Raw genomic sequence first — 20,987 nt, 5'->3', positions numbered from 1 at the left:
CTGCATGCCCGCCGAGATTCGCATGCAATATGTAGAGAAAAGAGATGGATGTAAATCTCGGCAGGTAGCCTACATCATCAGTTCTGCCGATTAATGCATCCACCTGCTAAAGTCCTTTTTAGACCACATTTTTCTGAATGTCAAGGAATGCTACTTCTACTAAGTGTAATACAATACTGATGACTCTAAACGTTCATAAAATATATGCTTTGAATCATTCCCCATTTATGAACCCCACAAAAAATATTACAACGTTTTTAAACAGCAGGCTAGTTGGCGATTCATGCAATTCTTGGCGGGGATGCAGAAAAAATAAACATAAAATTAAATTATTTTAAAAAAAAAAATTGTGTCAAATGAAATTGTAGACTATTTGGTTCAGGTTGTTAATAGCTTTTGTACTACCTTTTTTTTTTTTTTTTACTTTTTGAACATCTTGTGCACATTGTTTTGTAACTAACAAGAAAACTGCAATTGTGTAAACATGAGCTTGTTGTGTCAAAATAACCATATTTTAGTTTGTGTAAATAACAGTAGCATAAAAATAACAACCCAATGATGGGCTGCAGTCCATGGAAGAACAAATACCTTTTGAAACTCATATGTTATCCAATGGTGCCAGCGTAGGATTTACACAGACTTAATTGCTCAGGAGACCATAGTTAGCATGTTTTCAATTTGATGCCCTGCCTTTTTGGATCCTGTATGATGACCTGGTAAGGAATCAGATTGCTCACACATCTAGGATGTATACTGGTTCAAGGTAGATTTACTTGCCATTCTACAACACAAGGCTGCACAAAGAAAATAAATTTATCAAAATTAATTAAAGTCAGAATCAGTATCAGGTTTATTGCCAAGTAGTCATATACAAGGAATGTGCCTTGGTGTAGTGGTACAACAATACGCTTCAATAAACTTCAATCAAGTCAAGAAGCATAAATATAAAACAACATGAAAAATACTTTAAAAAAAAAGTATTATGTGACTCTGATTTAAATTAATGAAAGAGCTGTACAGTTTTGTGCAGGGATGTGTAAAATATTGACCAGGGAATGTGCAAAGGTTCACAGTATAAAGAATATTTGTGCTGCTCATATAACGCATTGAGTCAGATGCGTAAACTAGTTAATAGAAATGGGGGAGTGGGGGGACACAAGCTACAGTCTTTCCTGCACACCTCAGGGTCTTAGGGTTAACAAGGACATGCAGATTGCAGCCGATCACCTTCTCTGTTCAACTAATGATATGCTGCAGTCTGTCCTTGTCCCCGGAAGTGGCAGCACCATACCAGATGGTGAGGATTTGGTGAGGAAAAACCCATTGATGGTGGTGCACCATCATTGTCTTTGGCAGGTTGGACTTCTTCAGCTGCTGCAGGAAGTACATCCTCTGCTGGGCTATTTTTGAGAGGGAGCTGATGTTCAATCGCAAGAGCGTCGAGCTCCATGTAGTTCTGACTGCACCAAATGGTCCATCTCCCACCTGTACTAATCCCCATAAGAGATGAATTAATGAGGGTGGTGTCATCCGCAGACTTCAGCAGCTTGACAGACTAATGACTGAAGGTGCAGCTGTTGGTGTACAGGGAGAACAGTAGAGGGCAAAGGATGCGGTCTTAGTGGAATCCGTGCTGATGGTCCAGGAGTCAGAGACATATTTCCCCAGCCTCACATGCTGCCTCCTGTCGGACAGGAAGTAGCAAAAGCTAGGAGAAATTGTCCTGCAGTAGAGCCAGGATGATAGCTGAAGTTCACAAAAAGGATCCTGGCATAGGTTGCTGATGAGTCCAGGTGCTGAAAGATGAAATGGAAAGCCATGTTCACTGCATCAACTACAGACCTGTTAGCTCTGTAGGCAAACTGCAGCGGGTCTAGGAGGTGGTCAGTAATGGATTTGAGGTGGGACAGCAACGTGTAGTTACATTTTTGAGGAGGTGCACGTCAGGCTACACCGTAGGTGACAGCGTAGGGTAGGGGGCTACGCAGAGGCTACGCCATCAATTTGATGCAGAAGTATAAATTGCACTTTAAGCGTAAGCTACGCAGGAGTATAAGTCAAACTTGAGGCGCTCAAAAAGACTTCATCCTACCACAGAGGTCAGGGTTACTGGTCTGTAGTCATTAAGTCCAGTGGTCCTTGTTTTTTAGGGGGACAGGGATGATGGGAGGACTTGAAGGAAACTTGATCGTGGCATGTCTCCAGTGAGCTGTTGAAGATGCAAACACTGAAGCTGATCGCTGCAAAGCTGCAGGGTGGATGGAGAGACTCTTGCCCAGCTGCTTTGCAGAGATCTTAAAAAGCCTGTTAACGTCCCTCTCCAGGATGGAGAGTCATCATTGTGGTAGGGAGGGGGGGAGCCTCTGAGGAGAGTAGTTGTGAAAAGGACCCCTGCTGAGGCTGAGACGTCCTACATCAGCTTCTGTGACGACACATGTATACCAACACACACCAGGGGGTGTTATAATAATGACAAACCCTGGTTTACAGCTAAACTCAGACATCTTTGAATTTTGATATTGTTAGTATTATGTTAATGTCACTTATCACTTTACTTTATTCCATGCTATCCACTTTCTGCTGTAATGTTGAAATTTCTCACCTGTGAGACAAATAAAGGCTGATCTAATCTAATCTAATCTAATCTAAGGTTGGAAAAGGAGGAGGCATTTAGGAGTGGTGACAGGGCCAGGTGCAGGGCGTTAACGACTGTACTCAGAGAGACTAAAGAACCAGTTTTCTGCAAACGACGCCACTTCTGTCTGGAGGGGGTTCAGACAGATCACAAACTATAAAGGCCCATTTATACTCCTGCGCTGGGTCTACGTGTGTACCTACGCCGTAGGCTATGCACGTAACCATGCATTTATACTTGTTAGGTGTTAGGTGTGTCAATCATTCTGCGATTACACCCACAAACGCTAGTCGGCAGTAGCGCTGCAGCGTCCACCGTATTGACTTTTGCCGGCTGAGCAGGCTGACTTTTGCCGGCTGAGCAGGCTAACTTCCAGTTTAGCGCTCCGCTAACGTAAATGGGGGTAAAATTGTATATGTGCGGCTGGTGTAGCCTTTTCAAATGTTACCGAGCGAATTGATCACATTCTGATTCTGAGTCATTTTGCTCGGGTTGCGATGGTCAAATATATTAGTTCACAGTGTTACAGCCTCCGTTTTGGCCGCTAGTAAAAGTTACTTCAAAGCGCTGGATACTTCCGGTCAGCTTGGAGGCATTGCGAGGCTACCCAGCCGACCAATCACTGTGCTTACGGTCCGCGTCGACTCGATGTGTAAATACATTTTTGAGGAGGTGCACGTCAGGCGACGGCGTAGCCTCTGCATAGCCCCGTAGCCTACGCCGTCGATTCGACGCAGAAGTATAAATTACCCTTAAACCCAAAGTCCCCCACTCCATAAACGATTCTCGCCTGGCAAATGAGCTGAACCAGTTCTACTGCCGCTTCATGGCCGAGTCAATCGGACACCATCCCCCGTGATTCCTCCGCTCAGCTTCAGCCTCAGTCCACCACTTCTTCCCCCCCTCCTCAGAGCTGGCCAGCTTCACCCCCTCCCCTCCTCTCTCCATCACAGAGAGGGAAGTCAACGGTCTTTTCAGGAGGCAGAAAGCCCGCAAAGCAGTTGGGCCGGACTCTGTCTCCCCATCCACCCTGAAGCACTGTACTGATCAGCTGTCAGCGGTGTTCACAGACATTTTTAACACCTCACTGGAGATATGCCATGTGCCAGCCTGCTTCAAATGGTGTGTTCCAGTTGACATGGGAAGTCAGAATTTCCGAGTTCAAAGGTCAAAATTTCAAAGGGAACGCCCCCTTAAGTCGGAATCCCAACTTGGGAAGTTGGGAGAACCGCACTACCCCGACTTCGTGATCCAAGATGGCTGTCGGGGTATCAACAGTGACTCATATAAATGTTCGTACACAAAGTGCTGTCCAACAGCTGTCTGTGGACATGTTGCTACAGTGTTTAGTGTGAGTAAATACTGCACAATGCGTTTTTTTAATCAACCGGCGTGTCAATAGCTAACCTGGCTAGTTGTAAACAACTGGCCGAGCGAGGTTTTCCGACTTGTTAATTGGAACGGCGTCAACTTGGGTGTGACGTCATTCCCAGCTCCGACCTCCGACTTCCGAGGTAAATGGAACGCAGCAAAAGCCTCCACCATCATCCCTGTCCCCAAGAAACCAAGGACCACAGGACTAAACAACTACAGACCCATTACCCTCTGTGGTTATGAAGTCCTTTGAACACATTGTGTTGTCCCACCTAAAATCAATCACAGACTCCCTGCAGTTCGCCTACAGAGCCACCAGGTCTGTAGACAATGCAGTAAACCTTCACTACATCCTCCAGCACCTGGACTCCCCAGGAACCTACGCCAGGATCCTGTTTGTGGATTTCAGCTCTGCTTTTAACACGATCATCCCAGCCCTGCTGCAGGACAAGCTCTCCCAGCTTCACGTGCCTGACTCCACCTGCAGGTGGATCACAGACTTCCTGACGGACAGGAAGCAGCACGTGAAGCTGGGAAAACATGTCTATGATTCCAGGACCATCAGAACCGGATCCCCTCAAGGCTGTGTTCTTTCACCCCTTCTCTTCTCCCTGTACACCAACAGCTGCACCTCCAGTCACCAGTCTGTCAAGCTGCTGAAGTTTGCGGACGACACCACCCTCATTGGGCTCATCTCAGGTGGGAGATCGACCATCTGGTGACCTGGTGCAGCCAGAACAGTCTGGAGTTCAACACTCAGAAGACAGTGGAGATGGTCGTGGAGTTTAGAAAGAGCCCAGGAGGCTGAGGTCCATCAGGACCAGGCACGTGCACACCAGGCACGTGCACACATAGACATCAAAAGGGGCTCAAGCTTGATATATTGATAAACAGCTTCTTCCCGTCTTCAGCTAGACTCATTAACAAGTCCCGGGTCCCCCACAGACATTCCCCCCTTGCAAATGATACAAATGTCTCTGCACATGTAAATACTGTTTCATCTCGTGTCGTGCACAGGCCTGGCACGTTGCACATATTTGTTGTTGATTGTTGATCTTTGTTGTTGTCAGATTATATTTATATGTATACAGTATCTATATAATATATAATATAATCTTCCGTTGCGTTACTTCTGCACGGCACAGACCCAGAATAATGCACATGTATGTATCTGCAACGTTGTTTTTCTATTCCATATTTATATATTTCTACATTTATTTATGTCGACTGTATGATTGTCTACGTGTAGCACCTTATCACCAAAGGAAATTCCTCATATGTGTAAAACACTACTTGGTAATAAAGCTCCTTCTGAACTTCTGATCTTCTGAGGTGGGGGAGCTGGTTGATGGAGTCATGGGGGATGGTGTCAGAACTGTCCCATTTTCTTTCAAAGAGACCGTAGAACTCTTTCAGTTTGTTGGACAGGCACGAGTCGTCAATGGTGTGGGGGGCTTTAGGTTTGTACTTTGCAATCTGTCTGAGCCCCTTCCAGACAGCGCCAGAGTTGTTGGATGAGAACGGGTGTTGGAGTTTCCTAGAGACTGCATTAACATGTGTCTTGGATGGTATGATCACAAGTGAAGAGTTCTAGCATGTCAGTTCACACCTGATAATACAATATGTTTCACATGTGTCTCAAGTCAACACTTGTTATTGGGTCTAACTTCACTGTCCTTCATGCAAATAAGCAAGTACATAATTTCTGTTTGCAAAGCCCAAATGCATTTACTTTTTATCAGACCACAAGGTGAATTAGGTTGGAAACACAATAAACTCTTGCTTGATTCATATTTTGTAGCTGCTGGCGGCCTATTAGCTTTAAAGCTTAAATAAAGGGTTTTCAGCTTTATTAGGTCCTTCCTGCAGCGGTGGTCCTGTGCTAGTGGTGTAAACAGCAATGATCCCCCGGCGCTCCATGCTTACATTTCAGTCAGAGTCAGCTAGCGTTACTTTAGCAACAAGTAATGCTATATGTCGATCAGGTAACTCAATAAATAACAGAGAGTCGAGGCCAGAAGACATCAGACAACTTGTTTCATGTGAACTCCATCAATGAGAATCAATTTTGCTATTGTTGGTGTGTTTTCTTCTTGTTGTTTAACACTTACCACCTCTGAAGCTGGTCTGAGCAAATGTCCTCGGTGAGAAATGCATTCACACCTGTACTTAGAGCTGTCCACTTGTGATCGGATCACTCAAGATGCATGTTAGTGCCAGGTGTAAGCAGGGACTCATAGTACAGTCGTTTAGCTTTTCTAACCACTTTGTTAAACCCATACTTTGACTCTCTAAACCTGTCCCTGTCCGAACTTCTAAATGCTTCTTCCTTTTGCAGCCTTAGCTGTCTGAGTTTAGCTGACAACTGACAACTAAGGTTCAATGTTACAACATTGAACCTTAGTTCCGTCCTCACAGATCCCTGATTTAACATTACAGACTGTTGGTAGCATTCATGAAAACATCTGTCAGTACATCCAACGAAGGTTAAAATCAAGGGCAACTGGACTTGGTTGAAGATACTGGAAGACGTTTCGTCCCTCATCCAAAGGACTTCTTCAGTTCTGACTGACTGGCAGGGAAACTCAGCTATTTAACCTCAGTGGGGTCGTTGGCCCGGGTCATCGATACCGCTGGTTCGTTAGTGTTCCTTGTTGCTGTGACGACAGTCGTTACAGTCGTTAGGACTACCTGTGGCCAAGACTGAACGACCATCGTTGGTATCTTCACCTGAGGCCAATAGGTTACGTTTGTTGAGTTTCCTGGGAAGTGATGAAAGGACAGCATTGTAAGTGGGGGATAAGTGGTGGCGTAGACCCCCTCCCCTGTTCAATGACGGCTTCTCAACGCTGGTGTAGATGGCTTCCTTGATTGCAGATCCTTGAACCGTTAGGAAATGGACAACACCCTGGACAACAGAACTAGACTCAGCCCTGACCAAATCTGCAAATTACTCGACCTCTGTCTAAACACCACCTACTTCCAGTACAACGGTGGATTCTACAGACAGAAGCATGGCTGTCGTCACAGCAACAAGGAACACTAACGAACCAGCGGTATCAATGACCCGGGCCAACGACCCCACTGAGGTTAAATAGCTGAGTTTCCCTGCCAGTCAGTCAGAACTGAAGAAGTCCTTTGGATGAGGGACGAAACGTCTTCCAGTATCTTCAACCAAGTCCAGTTGCCCTTGATTTTAACCTTCGTTGGATAACTATGACCTGGATGACTGAGAATCTTCATAGACATCTGTCAATACAGTCCAGTACAGTCTTTAACTGCTTTGATGTCCTCACATCAGCTTTACACAGCTTTAATTTCTTCCTGTATGCACGAAGGAGGACAATGATCTATTCAGAGTATCCCAGTACAGCCAGACCCTTGTAAATCTGGTCAGTAATTTCACTTGTGACACTTGTGCATAACAATGTCCATTTTGCCCTAAATAATTCTCTAGAGGGCAATGTTTTACATAACTGATGATGTCACTAAGAAGTCACTTTCAGTTATCTGCCAGCTGTCAGTTTGAAAAGAAAACAAAAGAAAGGATGATTTACCTGGAGATAAAGCAAGATAAAGATAAAAACTGATTTGTTTACAACAAGGTGATTGATGTTTTTAAACCTGTTCTCAAACCTGTCCTTGTAGTTCTTAAACCTGTTCTCAAACCTGTCCTTGTAGTTCTCTTCTGAGAAAAGGTCTCACAAAGAACTGTTGTTATTCAGTGTTTCTCTAATTCAAACACAAAACAACAAACAAACAACAACAAATCACATTAAGAATGTTTTATTTCATGTATCAACAAGTTTATCTAAATTATTCGTTGAGCTATTGTTATAATTATATTATTGTATCATAACCCTGTTGGCGTTTTCAGTGTTACTTTCAGTTATTTGAAATAAAAAAAAAAAAAGAGGAAGACTATGCAGTTTACCGCCAGACCTCACAGGGGCGACAGTCAATTATTGATTAGGTCTCTATAATCACAACGACGTCATCGGGGACGGAAGTGGTGTTGGTTTAGGTGGCTAACTTAGCTACTCACCTAGCCTTAACAATAGCTTGGAGTTATTGTTATTAATAGCCTCACATCTTTAACGTATAGTAGAAACGCTCACTGTAACATTACGAAAACTAATCTTACAAAATCATTACTTGGCTGTTTGTAAATGTAACGTAACGTAGCTTAGAAAATAACAACGTTAGCGTTCGCCTTTAGCTTAGTAGGAGCGTATTCGTTGGATAGTAACGTTACCACATTACTGAATGGGCGCCTGTAAATGAATGAACTGCGTTTACGTTTGACAGGTTGTGAGAAGCGCTGATTAACAACATTTAAAGTAATGGCTACTGGTGCGGATGTCAGGGATATTCTGGAGTTGACTGGAGGAGAAAATGACGGTCCTATCAGCAAGAAAGATCTCATCAACTCAGACAAGGTGAGAGATAATCATAATATACAATTATGCTTGTCCCAGTATTCATGTACGTTTTCCTCATTTTACCCAGTATTCAAAGCGTTACACAGGCTGTGGGACTCAAACACAAAACCGTGCCATTCCCACAGAAAGTATGTTATTTTGTGCAATACTTCTGTTTATAAACGTTTTCTTTAAAATAAATAACCAATTTTTCCCGTGACATGTCTCAGAAAAAAAACAAGAAGACAACAGAAACGCTGACCTTCAAGAGACCAGAGGGAATGCACCGAGAGGTCTATGCTCTGCTATATTCAGATAAAAAGTATGGGCTCCTTTTGAGTTTGTCTTAAATCAGTGTAAGGTTTTCAAATGTGTGTGTAATAAGTTGCATGAGGAAGGGGATCTGGACAAAAATGAGAAGCGGGAGCATTTTCTCACTTCTATGGATGAAGATGGTTCATAATAGAGTCAAAGAAAGAAGGGAAACAATGTCAACCGATGCCATTATTTTCTAGGGTTTGAATCAGATATTAAGAACAATGACAGTCCAGTGAGTGGCATGTTTAGACAGTCGAGCAGTGGAAGGGTTCAGGTTAAGGCTACACTGAGAGGGAGAGCTTGTCTATTTTTTTGGTGTGTTTTCTATGATGCCATCCTAGGAATAGCTGAAAACCTACACTCTATATCCTTGAGCTTTCAACTTGACACTGCAAAGGAGTTAGATGTTTTTAAAATGTTATTTGTTTGTCTGTGCTGAATATCCTAATTGAGCTGGTTGGATTACCAAATACTTAAAGCAGATTTTCCACATAGTGTGTACCCTCGCTTTAACAAAGACTTGTTTTTCCTCTCGATCCCCAGAGATGCACCCCCTTTGCTGCCTAGTGATACTACACAGGGCTACAGGACGGTAAAAGCCAAGCTTGGCTGTAAAAAGGTGCGTCCCTGGAAGTGGATGCCCTTCACTAATCCAGCACGCAGGGATGGGGCTATATTCCACCACTGGAGACGTGTGGCAGAGGAGGGCAAAGACTACCCTTTTGCCCGCTTCAATAAGGTAGGGATGACTAAAGTTTCCTCTTTAGTCTAACTGCTCATACAATATAAACACAAAGGATGGATTTTTACAGCTACCCTTCGTACTCTTCTGTCATCTCCTCCTTTTCAGATATATACACACTTACTCTTGTCAGTTATTCATACTGATTCACTGCATTCTCTCTTCTCCTGTCTGCCTTTTACAGACAGTGCAGGTACCAGTGTACTCCGAGCAGGAGTATCAGATGCATCTCCATGATGATGGCTGGACTAAAGGAGAAACAGACCACCTGTTTGACCTGTGCAAGCGCTTTGACCTGCGCTTCGTAGTTGTCCACGACCGTTATGATTACCAGCAATACAGGGTAATAATTCAGCCACTCATCTACAGTACTCATGTTCCTTTGCACTGAGGATATATTGCAAAATGCATAATGATGTAAGTTAAAGTGCATATTTGTTGCAACATTCTGCCATTTATGCTTTTCAGAAACGTTCTGTGGAGGACCTGAAAGAACGGTATTACAGTATTTGTGGTAAGCTGACCAAGGTCCGTGCAGCTTCAGGCACAGAACCCAAGATCTACATCTTTGATGCAGGCCATGAAAGGCGCCGTAAAGAGCAACTGGAGAAGCTCTTCAATCGCACACCTGAACAAGTTAGTAACTTTGTAATTTGATTTGGATTTGAATTCTTATTCTGGTGTTGTTAAGCTTTCATAATTGATTGCCCATCCAAGATGAGAAGCATCATGCAGAGCACAAATCAATTATAACTGAAGGGTTGATGCATTAATGTCTTTTGTGAAAAAATAAAAACATTGTAAGATGTTTGCCAGTCTTTTAAAAAAATTAAGATTGCACTTTTCTTGTTTTTCCTGCAGGTGGCAGAAGAGGAATATCTTATTCAGGAGCTAAGGAAGATTGAGACTAGGAAGAAAGAGCGTGAGAAGAAGGCCCAGGATCTGCAGAAACTCATTAAGGCAGCTGACACAACCACAGAGTTAAGGCGAGCCGAAAAGAGGGTTTCTAAGAAGAAGCTTCCACAAAAAAGAGAAACTGAAAAACCGGTATGATATGCACTCATACAGTGAGCTAAGTAAAGCAAAAGCAGCCAACTGAGAAATGAGCGTGCTTATTCAATGCAATAGTGCACTGAAATAATTAGGATTCAGCTCACTCTCAATATTTTGTATGAATCATTTTATATTATTTTGATGGAACAGCTTTTTCTCAAATAAACCGTGGTGGCTTTTGTGTCCCAGTTTGTGAATCATTGTTAAGGCCTGAATTATCCCATAATAATTATTTTATGTCAGCTCTATTCAAAGTTCAGAGGGCTGTCATATTTGGTCTCTTATCAGTTATTTCTTCTTATTTAGGCTGTTCCAGAGACCGCAGGCATCAAGTTCCCTGACTTCAAATCAGCTGGAGTCACACTGCGCAGTCAGAGGGTGAGTATAGTTAGATGTTATTAAGGTATTAAAACTAGAAAAACTAGTATTCTGAAAGGCAATTTCAACTTAAAACTTGACTTTGGCTCTCAAATACCAGTGAGGAACTTAAAACCTCAATCTGAAACAAAGAACAAACCTGGAACTACAGTCGTCAGAAATAATCTCCGTACTGTGTTGACATTTATCATCGGAATTGATGTTAAAACATACAGTTTGAACAATTCAAAAGTTTTTCTATCTATTAATAAAAAAAGAGTTTAAGTGAAGCTTGACCCTACAGTTGATGTATGTGAGAAACCAGAATGTCTGACTTGGGTTAGCTATTTCTCATTAGCACTGTGATGATTAATTCTGTTAGTGACTAGCCAATATCTGTAAGACATAGCAAGGGGACTCTTATTCATCTTTAAGACTGATGAGGAGCTGCCGCTCTCTATGGAAAATGCATTAGCGCAGCTAAAGGAGTGGAGTACCCCTCTAGCTAATCAGTCAGACAGAGTTCAGTGGATAAAGACATTTTGATCTGGCTCGCTGAAGTGCATTTCATACGAATTAAAAGCCCCGAGGTGTAGCTGTTTATCCTAATATCTCCGACACCTTAAATCACACCCTTATGTGTGTTGGCATGTGTGTGTTTCTCTCTGCGTGTTTGTGTGTGATTCAGATGAAACTGCCAAGCTCAGTAGGCCAGAAGAAGATTAAGGCCATTGAGCAGATCCTGATAGAGCAAGGAGTGGGTGAGTGTGATTAAACAATCTGCAAACATTTCAAAGTTTTACATTTAGAAATCTCCTCTGCAACAGAAGTATAAACAGACAAGATCCTATCTTAGGTATTTAGTGGTGCCAGTTTGGTGTTTTCAGTACAGCGGAGAAAATAAAAATAAAATAATTTTTTCTTCTTCTTTACTTTGAAAAACAACCACTTATGGGAATATTCTGACTTTTTTGAAATGTGTACAAATCAAAAAGAGGACAGTGTGGTTTAACAGCAGTAAGCTTAGACATACAATAGGAGCAAGAGCGTGCGAGCGGAATGGAGCGATGAGAATTTCCAGTCCTCGCTTACAAAGCTGGTCGTTGAAAGCGGATCCAGGCCGCTGCGCTCAATATCTCTTCGCTGTCAACTGAGATCTCTCCCTGCTCCACTCAAATCGCTCAGCGCTAGCTCCAAAATCCAAGTTTGAGCAGTACCAGAGCAAAATCTGAGCGGAAGATAAGTGGACCTCCCGACATTTTAAAGATACTAACTGTATCTTTTGGGATAGACTGACTAGCAAGGCTTTGCTACACTATCTACACTGTACTGCACAGTTTGGGACAAATACATACATCATGCCATTATATTCTACTTACCATAATAACCTATCAATTAATTCAACTATTTTTGTGTTGTTTTAGTCAAAGCGCTTTAGTCTCACTTTTCATTCATCTTTGCCTTTGTGAATCCAGACCTTAACCCCATGCCCACAGAGGAGATTGTTCAGATGTTCAACGAGCTGCGTAGTGACCTAGTGCTTCTGTACGAGCTGAAGCAGGCCCACAGCAATTGTGAATACGAACAACAGATGCTGCGTCATCGCTATGAGGCCCTACTAAAGGCCGGGAGCGGAGGTGGGGGTGGTGGAATTACAGTGGCCGGACCAGCTGCAGCGACGCAGAGTGGAGAACTCAACGTCACCAACAGCAATACAGCATCCACCCCTGGAAGTGAAGCTCAGTCCTGGCCGAGTGCGGACGACATCAAGGTGGAAGCCAAGGAGCAGATCATTGATGTTGTAGGAGCACCACTTACCCCCAACTCAGTGAGTCTGCACTGATTAGACTCAAAGTCTTCCAAACCATCACCAAAAATTCAAAACATTTTTTTATATATATATAAAATTTAAATCACAAATTCCCCACAAAGCAACCCCTCCAGGTCATGTGGATATAATAATTAATGCACTAGATAAATGAAAATAATAATAATTATTATTATAATAATTTTAAATATTTGACGAAAACAAAAAAAGGCTCTTTTAATCCTAATTCTCTTGTCTGAATTTAGAGTTTGCTCCATTTTAATCTGGTGCCAGCAGCTGAAAGCATTATTTAAGGAATCCAGACTAACTTTTCCCCCCTCCCATCCCATAACCGTACTGAAAAACAAGTAAAGCATCAACAAGGAAAGCATCCCAAAATCAAAATGTTGTTTCTTTACTTTGTTATTATCCTCTATAGTTGTTGGTGACAAAATAATTATGATAAATTGATAGAATAAATAAGATTTATTTTGCTCACAGAGATCTAAATACAAAACAAGTTATTTGTTGGGGCACCTTTTTTCATTGATGATAAATGATTTAATTTTTATTCAGTAATAAACTCCTGGACTTTAATAGCTCCTGTGTTTCAGCAGCTTTTATGCTCATGTTCAAAACTTTCTGCACATTTACTTTACTATTACGGCGTATGTCATGAGCTGGGTGGAGATGATTCTTGCTGCTAGTCGACGTTATCAGAATATAGATTTGTTTTTGACTGCGTGAGAAGATTGATGTGTGGCGCTTAACGTGTTAAGCTTAGATTTGCCCCTCGGCGAGCTCTGCGACTGTCAGGCTGTGATCGGGGGTAAGTCAGCGGTCGATCTGCGGTCGCCAGTCATTATGTGTGAACTACACAACGATACATCAAAATGACTCCCCGACACATTTCTGACACATCGCCGACGTCTGCCAGATATCTAGCGTGCCAAATATCTGGAAGAGTCGGCCAACTCAACATCCACATCCAGCCAATGAGAGCAGGCAGCTGGCAGAGCAGGCAGCTAACACTTTTTACTCACCTCCACCTCTCTGTAGCTCAGACACTCCCTACTACCTGCATGTGCTAATCCATTCTTTCACCCATATTTTTGCCTTTGTAATTGGTATCTTTATAATAACAAACAATAGAAGTTTTATTTGTAGGTTTGCGTCATTTCCCGTTTCTTCACTTGTTTTTTCTTGACAAAACGTGGTTTGGTCGTTTAGTCGTTGTCAGTTTGTGTAGTGTGTGGCCCCCTGTCACCGATCAGTCACGTAGCGTGAACGCCACAAAGACTTCAAGACTTCTGTCACAGGACAGCAAGTTGTGTAGTGTAATGGCAAGGCCATCGGCCGACGCTGAAAGTCGTGTAGTCTGCTCAAGGCATTAGCCTACGCAGCGTGATTGAGAGGTCAGCAAGCAGTCTGTGACTGAGAGGATAGATGGACCTGTACCGCAGTAACAGGTGAGCAGCCAGCCAGAGACAGTGACTATCGAAACAGCATGAGAAGACGTGCTCCGTTTGTTACACATCTCAAGCAAGCCTACTGCCTGCCTCATTCCTCGTGTTTGTAATGTGTTGGTCCAGTCATTCATTAAACAACATTGACTATTTATGGCCAGCTTGTTTGGCAGATTAGCAAACATGTTCTAGTAATGGCCAGAAAATGGTAATTGATGTGAATGTTTTGTGTCACATTTCAGCGCAAACGCAGAGAGTCGGCATCCAGCTCGTCTTCAGTAAAAAAAGTGAAGAAGCCATGATGAGGGCGAGAGGACCAGCTGGTACACGGTGGCGGGCAAGGGGTTTGTGCTAGTTACTGTGGTCACGGTGGAGACTTCCACAAGTTTTATGGTTGGACAAGAGGGACACAGGAGCAGGACACCATGTTTCTGTCCATTTTTCAAACACACACACACACACACACACACACACACACACACACACAAATTATCACATACCGATGAGACCTCTCCAAACCCATCCCAACCTGGCCTGCCCAGCATCTTTCTGACAAAGGCAACAACTGAGTGACATTTCATTCCATTACTGCTCGTCTCCCTGCCTTCACCATTGCTCAGCCTTAGATGAGGCAAGATCAACTGTAAATTGCCAGGCTGAGCTAATCGGGACAGGGGGAAGAAGGTGGGAATGACTGGGTAATTGAAATGAATTGGAATGAAAGAAGAGACTCTGGGAGTGGGAGGACCTCGAGCCGCACTGCTCATTTGACCCATCTGAGATTTTTTGTAGCCTAATCATGCCATACTGTTTACTGGAAATGTGTTTTTGTCTTAGCCTTTAGTACTCTCTGTAGCTCCCTCCTGACCAAGAGTGCGTCTTGCGCTCTCTCAGATTGGGGTTCCATCTGATGCCTGTGCTTTTATATTGGACTAGTGGAGCTGACATGTGTTGTTTCTCCTCAGGTGACCTTGACCTTGACGATGCTTTAGTCAGTGATCCAATAAACCTCATTCTTTTCTTTTCTTGCTGCGTGTTATGCACGTTTTTGCCATTGTGGTTCCTTTAACATTCCAAGCACTTTTTTTCTTTCTCAGACGAGATCTTAACTTGGAGGTAATTAGTGTTGAATACACATTTGCCGGGGAAATTGTAGGATCATGACATTCTTACCTTACCTGTCATCTAAGTTAAGTGACAACTAATGACTTCATTAATATGATAATTAAGCAGCGATCATTTTTAGGTTGGCACAGCCACTGAAACTTCATTAGGTCCCCTTTCCATAATATTGCTAATTGCATGTCAATTATGTCATTTAGCCTACTTAGACATTAATTTCTATGCAAATTTTGCATACATTTGCCCGGCAGAAGGCAGTACTGTGATCTGGGCATCTGTGTGTATTTATATATCTCCATAGATATATACACTGCAAAAGTATTATTATTATTAAATAAAGTATTTCAGGTACTGCAATCTGCATACAAACTCCAAATTACTTCAGAACTACAAATGAAGATTTAAACCTAAGAAATTAAAATCCAAATGTGATTTACTTTATTTCACTGTTATTTCTGCTAAAGAAATCATTTACTCAGATGCAAGAAACAAAAAAAACAGTACTTTATATTTGAACCATCTTTGTTCAAGTCTTGATCCTCTTCAACTTCAGAAGCCTTCTTTTCCTTGCTGTCATAGGTGAAAACACTCTGCAACATCCACAGAAGGCTGCATGATCACCACAGTCATAACATCTTCATTTGCGGCTCTAATAAGCGCTGCTAAGGTTACAGGAGTAAACCTATCCGCACGCTGTAGGCCGTTTGATTGAGAGAGAGAGAAAAAGAGAGTGAGAAGGCGAGTAAACATGGGTAAAATGGATTCTCACTGTCTATATTTCATGTTGAAAATTGGCTCATAAATCCAGTGGTTTGATCTATGGAACCCGTCGTTGCTTGAAAAAACCTCCGTAAATGTGTAATTTCTCCCTTGACAGAACACAGCCGAAAGGCTATCTTTCTTTTGCTTTCCTCCCCTCTCTCTCCCCTCTTTCTCTGTCTCTCATTCTGGCTCCCTCTCTCTACCAGCCTGGTGTTGGATTAATGCTCTGCTCCCTTCCCCTCTCTCCTTTCATGCTCCTCTGATATCTTCTTTTCATCACTGCTCATCCATTTATCAAAACTGGGGCTTCTCTCTCCCTCTATCTCTCAATATCTAAACCCGTCTTAACTTATATGGCAGGTATCTTGTAAGATAGGCTTCAAGAAAGTGGAGGTTATTAATAAATACTAGTCTAAATTGAAAATAGGTGGGCAGGGATGCATCACCAGCCATGTGTGAATGATTAAGACCCCCATCTTGCACCATCTGCCATGAGCTCCATCCAGGCTACAGTGTACGTTCTGCAACACTGATGTGAAAAGCATGATGCAGAACACCATGGCGGAGTGTCTTATAATGTGGTTGTGATGGCATTGAGATGGGATCTCTTTATCAAGGCCAGACTGAAGCTTTAATAACGGCCTAAGAGGTGCGCTGGCTGTTTATCATAATTGAACTGTATCCAGGCTAATCGCTGGTATACGTCACTGTCGAAGGGGTCGTTCGGCCGCACCAGCCAGCAATGCTGGTGGTGGTGATTGAGCACACAGTTAAGAGAAAAGATGTGTACTGAGGGACATAAGGCAGGAAGAGGCAGGTAATAGCAGATGTGATAGAACCCTGTTCAAATACATCACGCCTTAAGGTAATCGCTGATGATTAGATGACAATGATTAGATTGTCGATGCTTTCTCTCCTTGCTGTGGCACAGTGCTTCATACCCATCATGTCACATACAATCACTGATTACTACAAGGGAAAGAAGCAGAAATGGTCAAACAGGAGTGTAAGGACAGGCTGGGTAATTTCCATTTTAAACTCCTGGAGTGAGCACTTACCATATGGGCCATAACAAATGTCCAAAACAGACTTTCACCTCCATGCCCCTCTCATCTCCACGTCTCTCACTTTGACTTTCCCCTCCTCCAGTATTTAGGTCACCTTGAGGGAGAAAACTTTTAATCATTGTTCCACATCAAATTCACCTGTGCCCTCTGGGACACCGAGCTGCGACAAAGGAGAGGGGAGTTGAAACCGCAGGTAGGAAAATCACAGTCGCCCTCAGGGCTGGACAGTGGAAGTCATTTCCACTGGATTCTTTGCTGGTGGGGGAAGGCCTACTACAACACAAACCCAATCACTGGTGCTAAGCAGTGCTTACAGCTAGGCATTAACCCCACTGTCCACTCTCCACATTAAAGCCCTGGGGAGGCAAAAGAGAGTGGAGTTGAGTCGAGTGGAGCGGAGAGAGTGGGACTAAATCTTGACTTCCTATTCCTCTGTACTGTTCTACTCCCTGGAATATCTATGGTCAGGTGTTGTTGTCTTTCAAGGTGTCCTACCATGAAAAGAAGCAATGGCTCAGGGTGGTGGTGAAATAGAAAAAGTCATTTTAATTTCCTTAACACAAGACAATCAAGGTGGATTTAGCTGAAAGATCCTTGTGTAATTTTATCTATTCAGAAAAGAAAAGTTATATAGGCTCCATTCAAGAAACTACCTGAATTTACACACTTATGTTGTGAATGAGACTAAAGGGATTAAAAATGGATTTTATTTAAAGAAGTCAATTTTAAATTGTTGCTTTTATTTTTAAGTTTTAAAATCATTGCCTGTCAGTGTAGCTTTATTTTTTTATTGTGTGAGTAATGTGTTCCAACTAAACTGCATATGGTTGCAAAACATCACTAAAATATTTTCTTACCCTGACTCATAATATAGTTGAAATAAATTATTACTTCTGAAATCAGTAACAATTCTTTTTATTTTTTGTCCCACCTCGGGACTTGAAAACACAACATTGAAAATCATTATCACCTTATAAAGTTATGGTGAAAGTGTAAGTGCATTTACAAATATAGCAGATATGGAGCAACGTTAGCATTCATTTGGACTTATGTTTCTGGCCATATGAAAAATGTAAATCACTATTTACTAAACTTTAAACTCCGTTATATCTCCACCAACTCCTGTAAAGAAAAATCATTTGCTTCTTTAGCTGCCAAATGCTCCGTTGTTCAGCAGGTAATCGCTTATTGTGTCTGTCTGCTGTTTGTTGCTGAGCAAGTAGTGTACAGCGGCTTAATCAAACTGCAGAGCTGGGACATAATTCACTGTCAGTTTATCATACATTTGCTCCTTTCACATAACACATAGTCATTTGATACATTGCTAATTTAAAATGTCTTGATTAGAGCAGCTTTAATGATGAAATATGTATAAAGAAAGGTTTCTAAATCAGGTGGTGGACAACACACAAAGATATTGAAACAAGGTTAACCTTAAAATTCTACACTAAACTATAATAAAATGTATCGATGTCCTGAGTGTTTATGATTTAAACTGAACTCTTGTCCTCAGCTTGCATGTGCATCCATATATATGGACTTTTATTCCATTGTCTTAGCGAACATGGTGAAGAAGGGGGGGCACATAGGGGTGAGCAGAGTGTGGTCAGTTGTGATTGCATGCTGACTATAAAAAAGATCAGGTAAGACAGATCTGCTGTGTGCAGCCCTCAGAAACTAACCGGTTTGACTTGATTTGTCAGTGAGAGATAGAGAGGCCTCTGAACAATATGTGACAGAGTTACCTTGGCAAACCAGTGCAGCGAATGTTCCCCTCTTCACCTGTGCAAGCACGATTCTAACAAAGGAAAAAAAAATCCAATTTACCATGCGGATCCACAGCTGTCACAGCAGGGGGAATTAAACATTACCCATAACTCACTGGTGGTGCTGAGCAGGTCATCGGATGGCAGGGGATGGTAACATCACTCTGGGGTGCAATAACAAAGGATTTTAACCTCTGACTCCGTCACTAGGGCTGATGGTACAACATCCCACTCACCAACAGCAGCTTTCACCAAGCTTGTTAACAATCTCTGGCTGAGCTGACGACTCAACTTACCGGTACACACCTTTCTACACATCGCTCAAATTCTTCCCTAACACAAACAGGAGGACATGGGGAAATGTCAGCATAAATGCAATGCTTTCCACCCCACTGGGTACTGGAGCAGTTCCTTCATAGGGGTTTGGTGAGATCCTGTAGCTGCTAGCGTCCCGGTGTCATCACCCACACAGGCTGCTTGCCTGGCTGGCCCGCCACCACCAGAGCCTCAATTACCTGACTGACGTTTCATTAGCGCCTGCAGCTGATCCCGTGGCAGAGAGGCAGTGGGGCGCAGAGGAGCATGGAGCAAGAGAGAGAGAAGGGGGGGACGAGAAGGAGGCTTCAACGCATTACATTTTCATGCGCTGTCAGAGTCACAGCTCTGAGTACAGCCACCCAGCCACTCATTACATTGCAGTCATTTAGTACGTGCTCTTATTGAGCTGGACTGTATACTGAAATAGAGCTGGCTGGGTTTTATCTGGTGACACCAGTTCTGAGCTGACATTCACATTCCTGCCCTGGATTGTTGGAGCAGCTGAGAAGTGTGAGAGGTTGGAGGTGTATGTGTGTGTGCACATGAGATGTAAGGTAGCAGCTAGAGGAGACAAATCAATCTGGTGCAGTGTACTGCTCAGAGGTTTATGTCTTGTGTTTTTCTGTGTGTATGCTTACATGTGTGGAACCATGTATGTGTGATTGTGTGTCCTGTACCTGGTTTTGTGTGTGACGCGTGTGGCCTCACCATCCTTGGGGTTAGTGCAGGCCATGTCAAAGATGATCCAGGGTGGAGCTGAGGGAGCTTAGTGAGACCCCCGGCCTGAGCCTCTCCACAGAGCCCACGCTTGGCTGGCCTCTCCTTCCCATTTGTCATCCTGGGCCAGTAAGACCCCCGGAGAGATTAGGGCAGAGCAGAAAGACTGGAGGAGTAGCAGGAATAAGAGGATCAGTTAAGCTATAAACACAGACAAGTTTGTGTCTCTCACCCACTCTGGTGCAGTGACAGTTTGTAATGGCTGTCAAAAGTTCGCTCTGTGCCGTATATCTTTCATTAAAGGACACCGCAGTGCCTGAATGTGCCAGACGTCTTGTGTCGGCAAAACACAACAGGTAAAAGAACTTTTATTGGTTTGATCAAATGCTGCGTGTGTCGTGAAAAGCGGACTGAAGTTGGACATTTCACAGAAGAGGTAACTATCGACCCACATTGACCCAAGCTAATGAACCATGACCCGATGCAGAACCGAGAATGCAAAGGTTTGCCTGTAATTACAATTCTGTGGCACAAAGACCATTAGTCAAATCCTGAGAGCTCCTTCATTACCATATTTTTGAATATTCTACTTAATTATGCAAAGGGAATAGTGAGGTAGATGAGAAGTTTTAAGAAAGCCTCATAAAGTCCCTATTAAGAGCAGAGGGGATTAATGACAGTTAATATGAGGGCAATCAAACATTTAATGCAAAGGCCCTCCTGCAGGCAAACAGTATTTAAATGAGTCAATTAGACATTCATTATCTACAAGCCTATAAGTGGAGTCAGATCTGCATAAATGTTGGTGCAGGGAATCACTCCCCTCTAAAAAGGAACTAATGAAATATTAAAAAAGTTAACAACTTAGACATGGAAAATGTACAAATATTGATTGCTAGAGGGCTGGTTACATGCTGTCGTCAAATCAGTGGAGAATGTGTGATATCCACTGGAGATTGTCTCATAAATCATAATTATCGAGTTAGCATGATCTCTCCTCCCAATTAGATATGTACCATTGTTGAAATAGAATGAGAGAGGGGAAGGGGAAGCCCTCCAATT

At 42.8% G+C, this 20,987-nt stretch overlaps 1 protein-coding gene across 1 annotated transcript; it reads left to right on the top strand.

Annotated features, from left to right (window-relative positions):
* Positions 1-8,004: 8,004 nt before the first annotated feature.
* dmap1 (DNA methyltransferase 1 associated protein 1) lies at positions 8,005-15,199 on the top strand. The gene is made up of 10 exons (XM_038715846.1): positions 8,005-8,448; positions 8,661-8,752; positions 9,292-9,487; positions 9,675-9,833; positions 9,959-10,126; positions 10,352-10,537; positions 10,850-10,921; positions 11,589-11,661; positions 12,376-12,728; positions 14,416-15,199. Exons 1-10 carry the CDS (start codon positions 8,353-8,355, stop codon positions 14,473-14,475), a joined length of 1,455 nt encoding a protein of 484 aa, XP_038571774.1. The 5' UTR covers positions 8,005-8,352; the 3' UTR covers positions 14,476-15,199.
* Positions 15,200-20,987: the final 5,788 nt, after the last annotated feature.

This window comes from Micropterus salmoides, unplaced genomic scaffold, assembly GCF_014851395.1.
Source record: "Micropterus salmoides isolate LMB-PRFRI ecotype aquatic unplaced genomic scaffold, ASM1485139v1 Ms_hic_scaffold_13, whole genome shotgun sequence".
In the NCBI taxonomy this organism is placed as follows: Eukaryota; Metazoa; Chordata; class Actinopteri; order Centrarchiformes; family Centrarchidae; genus Micropterus; species Micropterus salmoides.
The sequence above is the reverse complement of the archived record's forward strand: the minus strand, read 5'-3'. Positions and strand labels throughout refer to the sequence as shown.

Bases quoted from the DNA above. Each gene is read 5' to 3' on its own strand.
- dmap1 (XM_038715846.1), top strand. From the start codon at position 8,353: ATGGCTACTGGTGCGGATGTCAGGGATATTCTGGAGTTGACTGGAGGA. The intron at 8,449-8,660 runs GTGAGAGATAAT...GACATGTCTCAG, and splicing joins ATCTCATCAACTCAGACAAG to AAAAAAAACAAGAAGACAAC. The intron at 10,922-11,588 runs GTGAGTATAGTT...TGTGTGATTCAG, and splicing joins TCACACTGCGCAGTCAGAGG to ATGAAACTGCCAAGCTCAGT.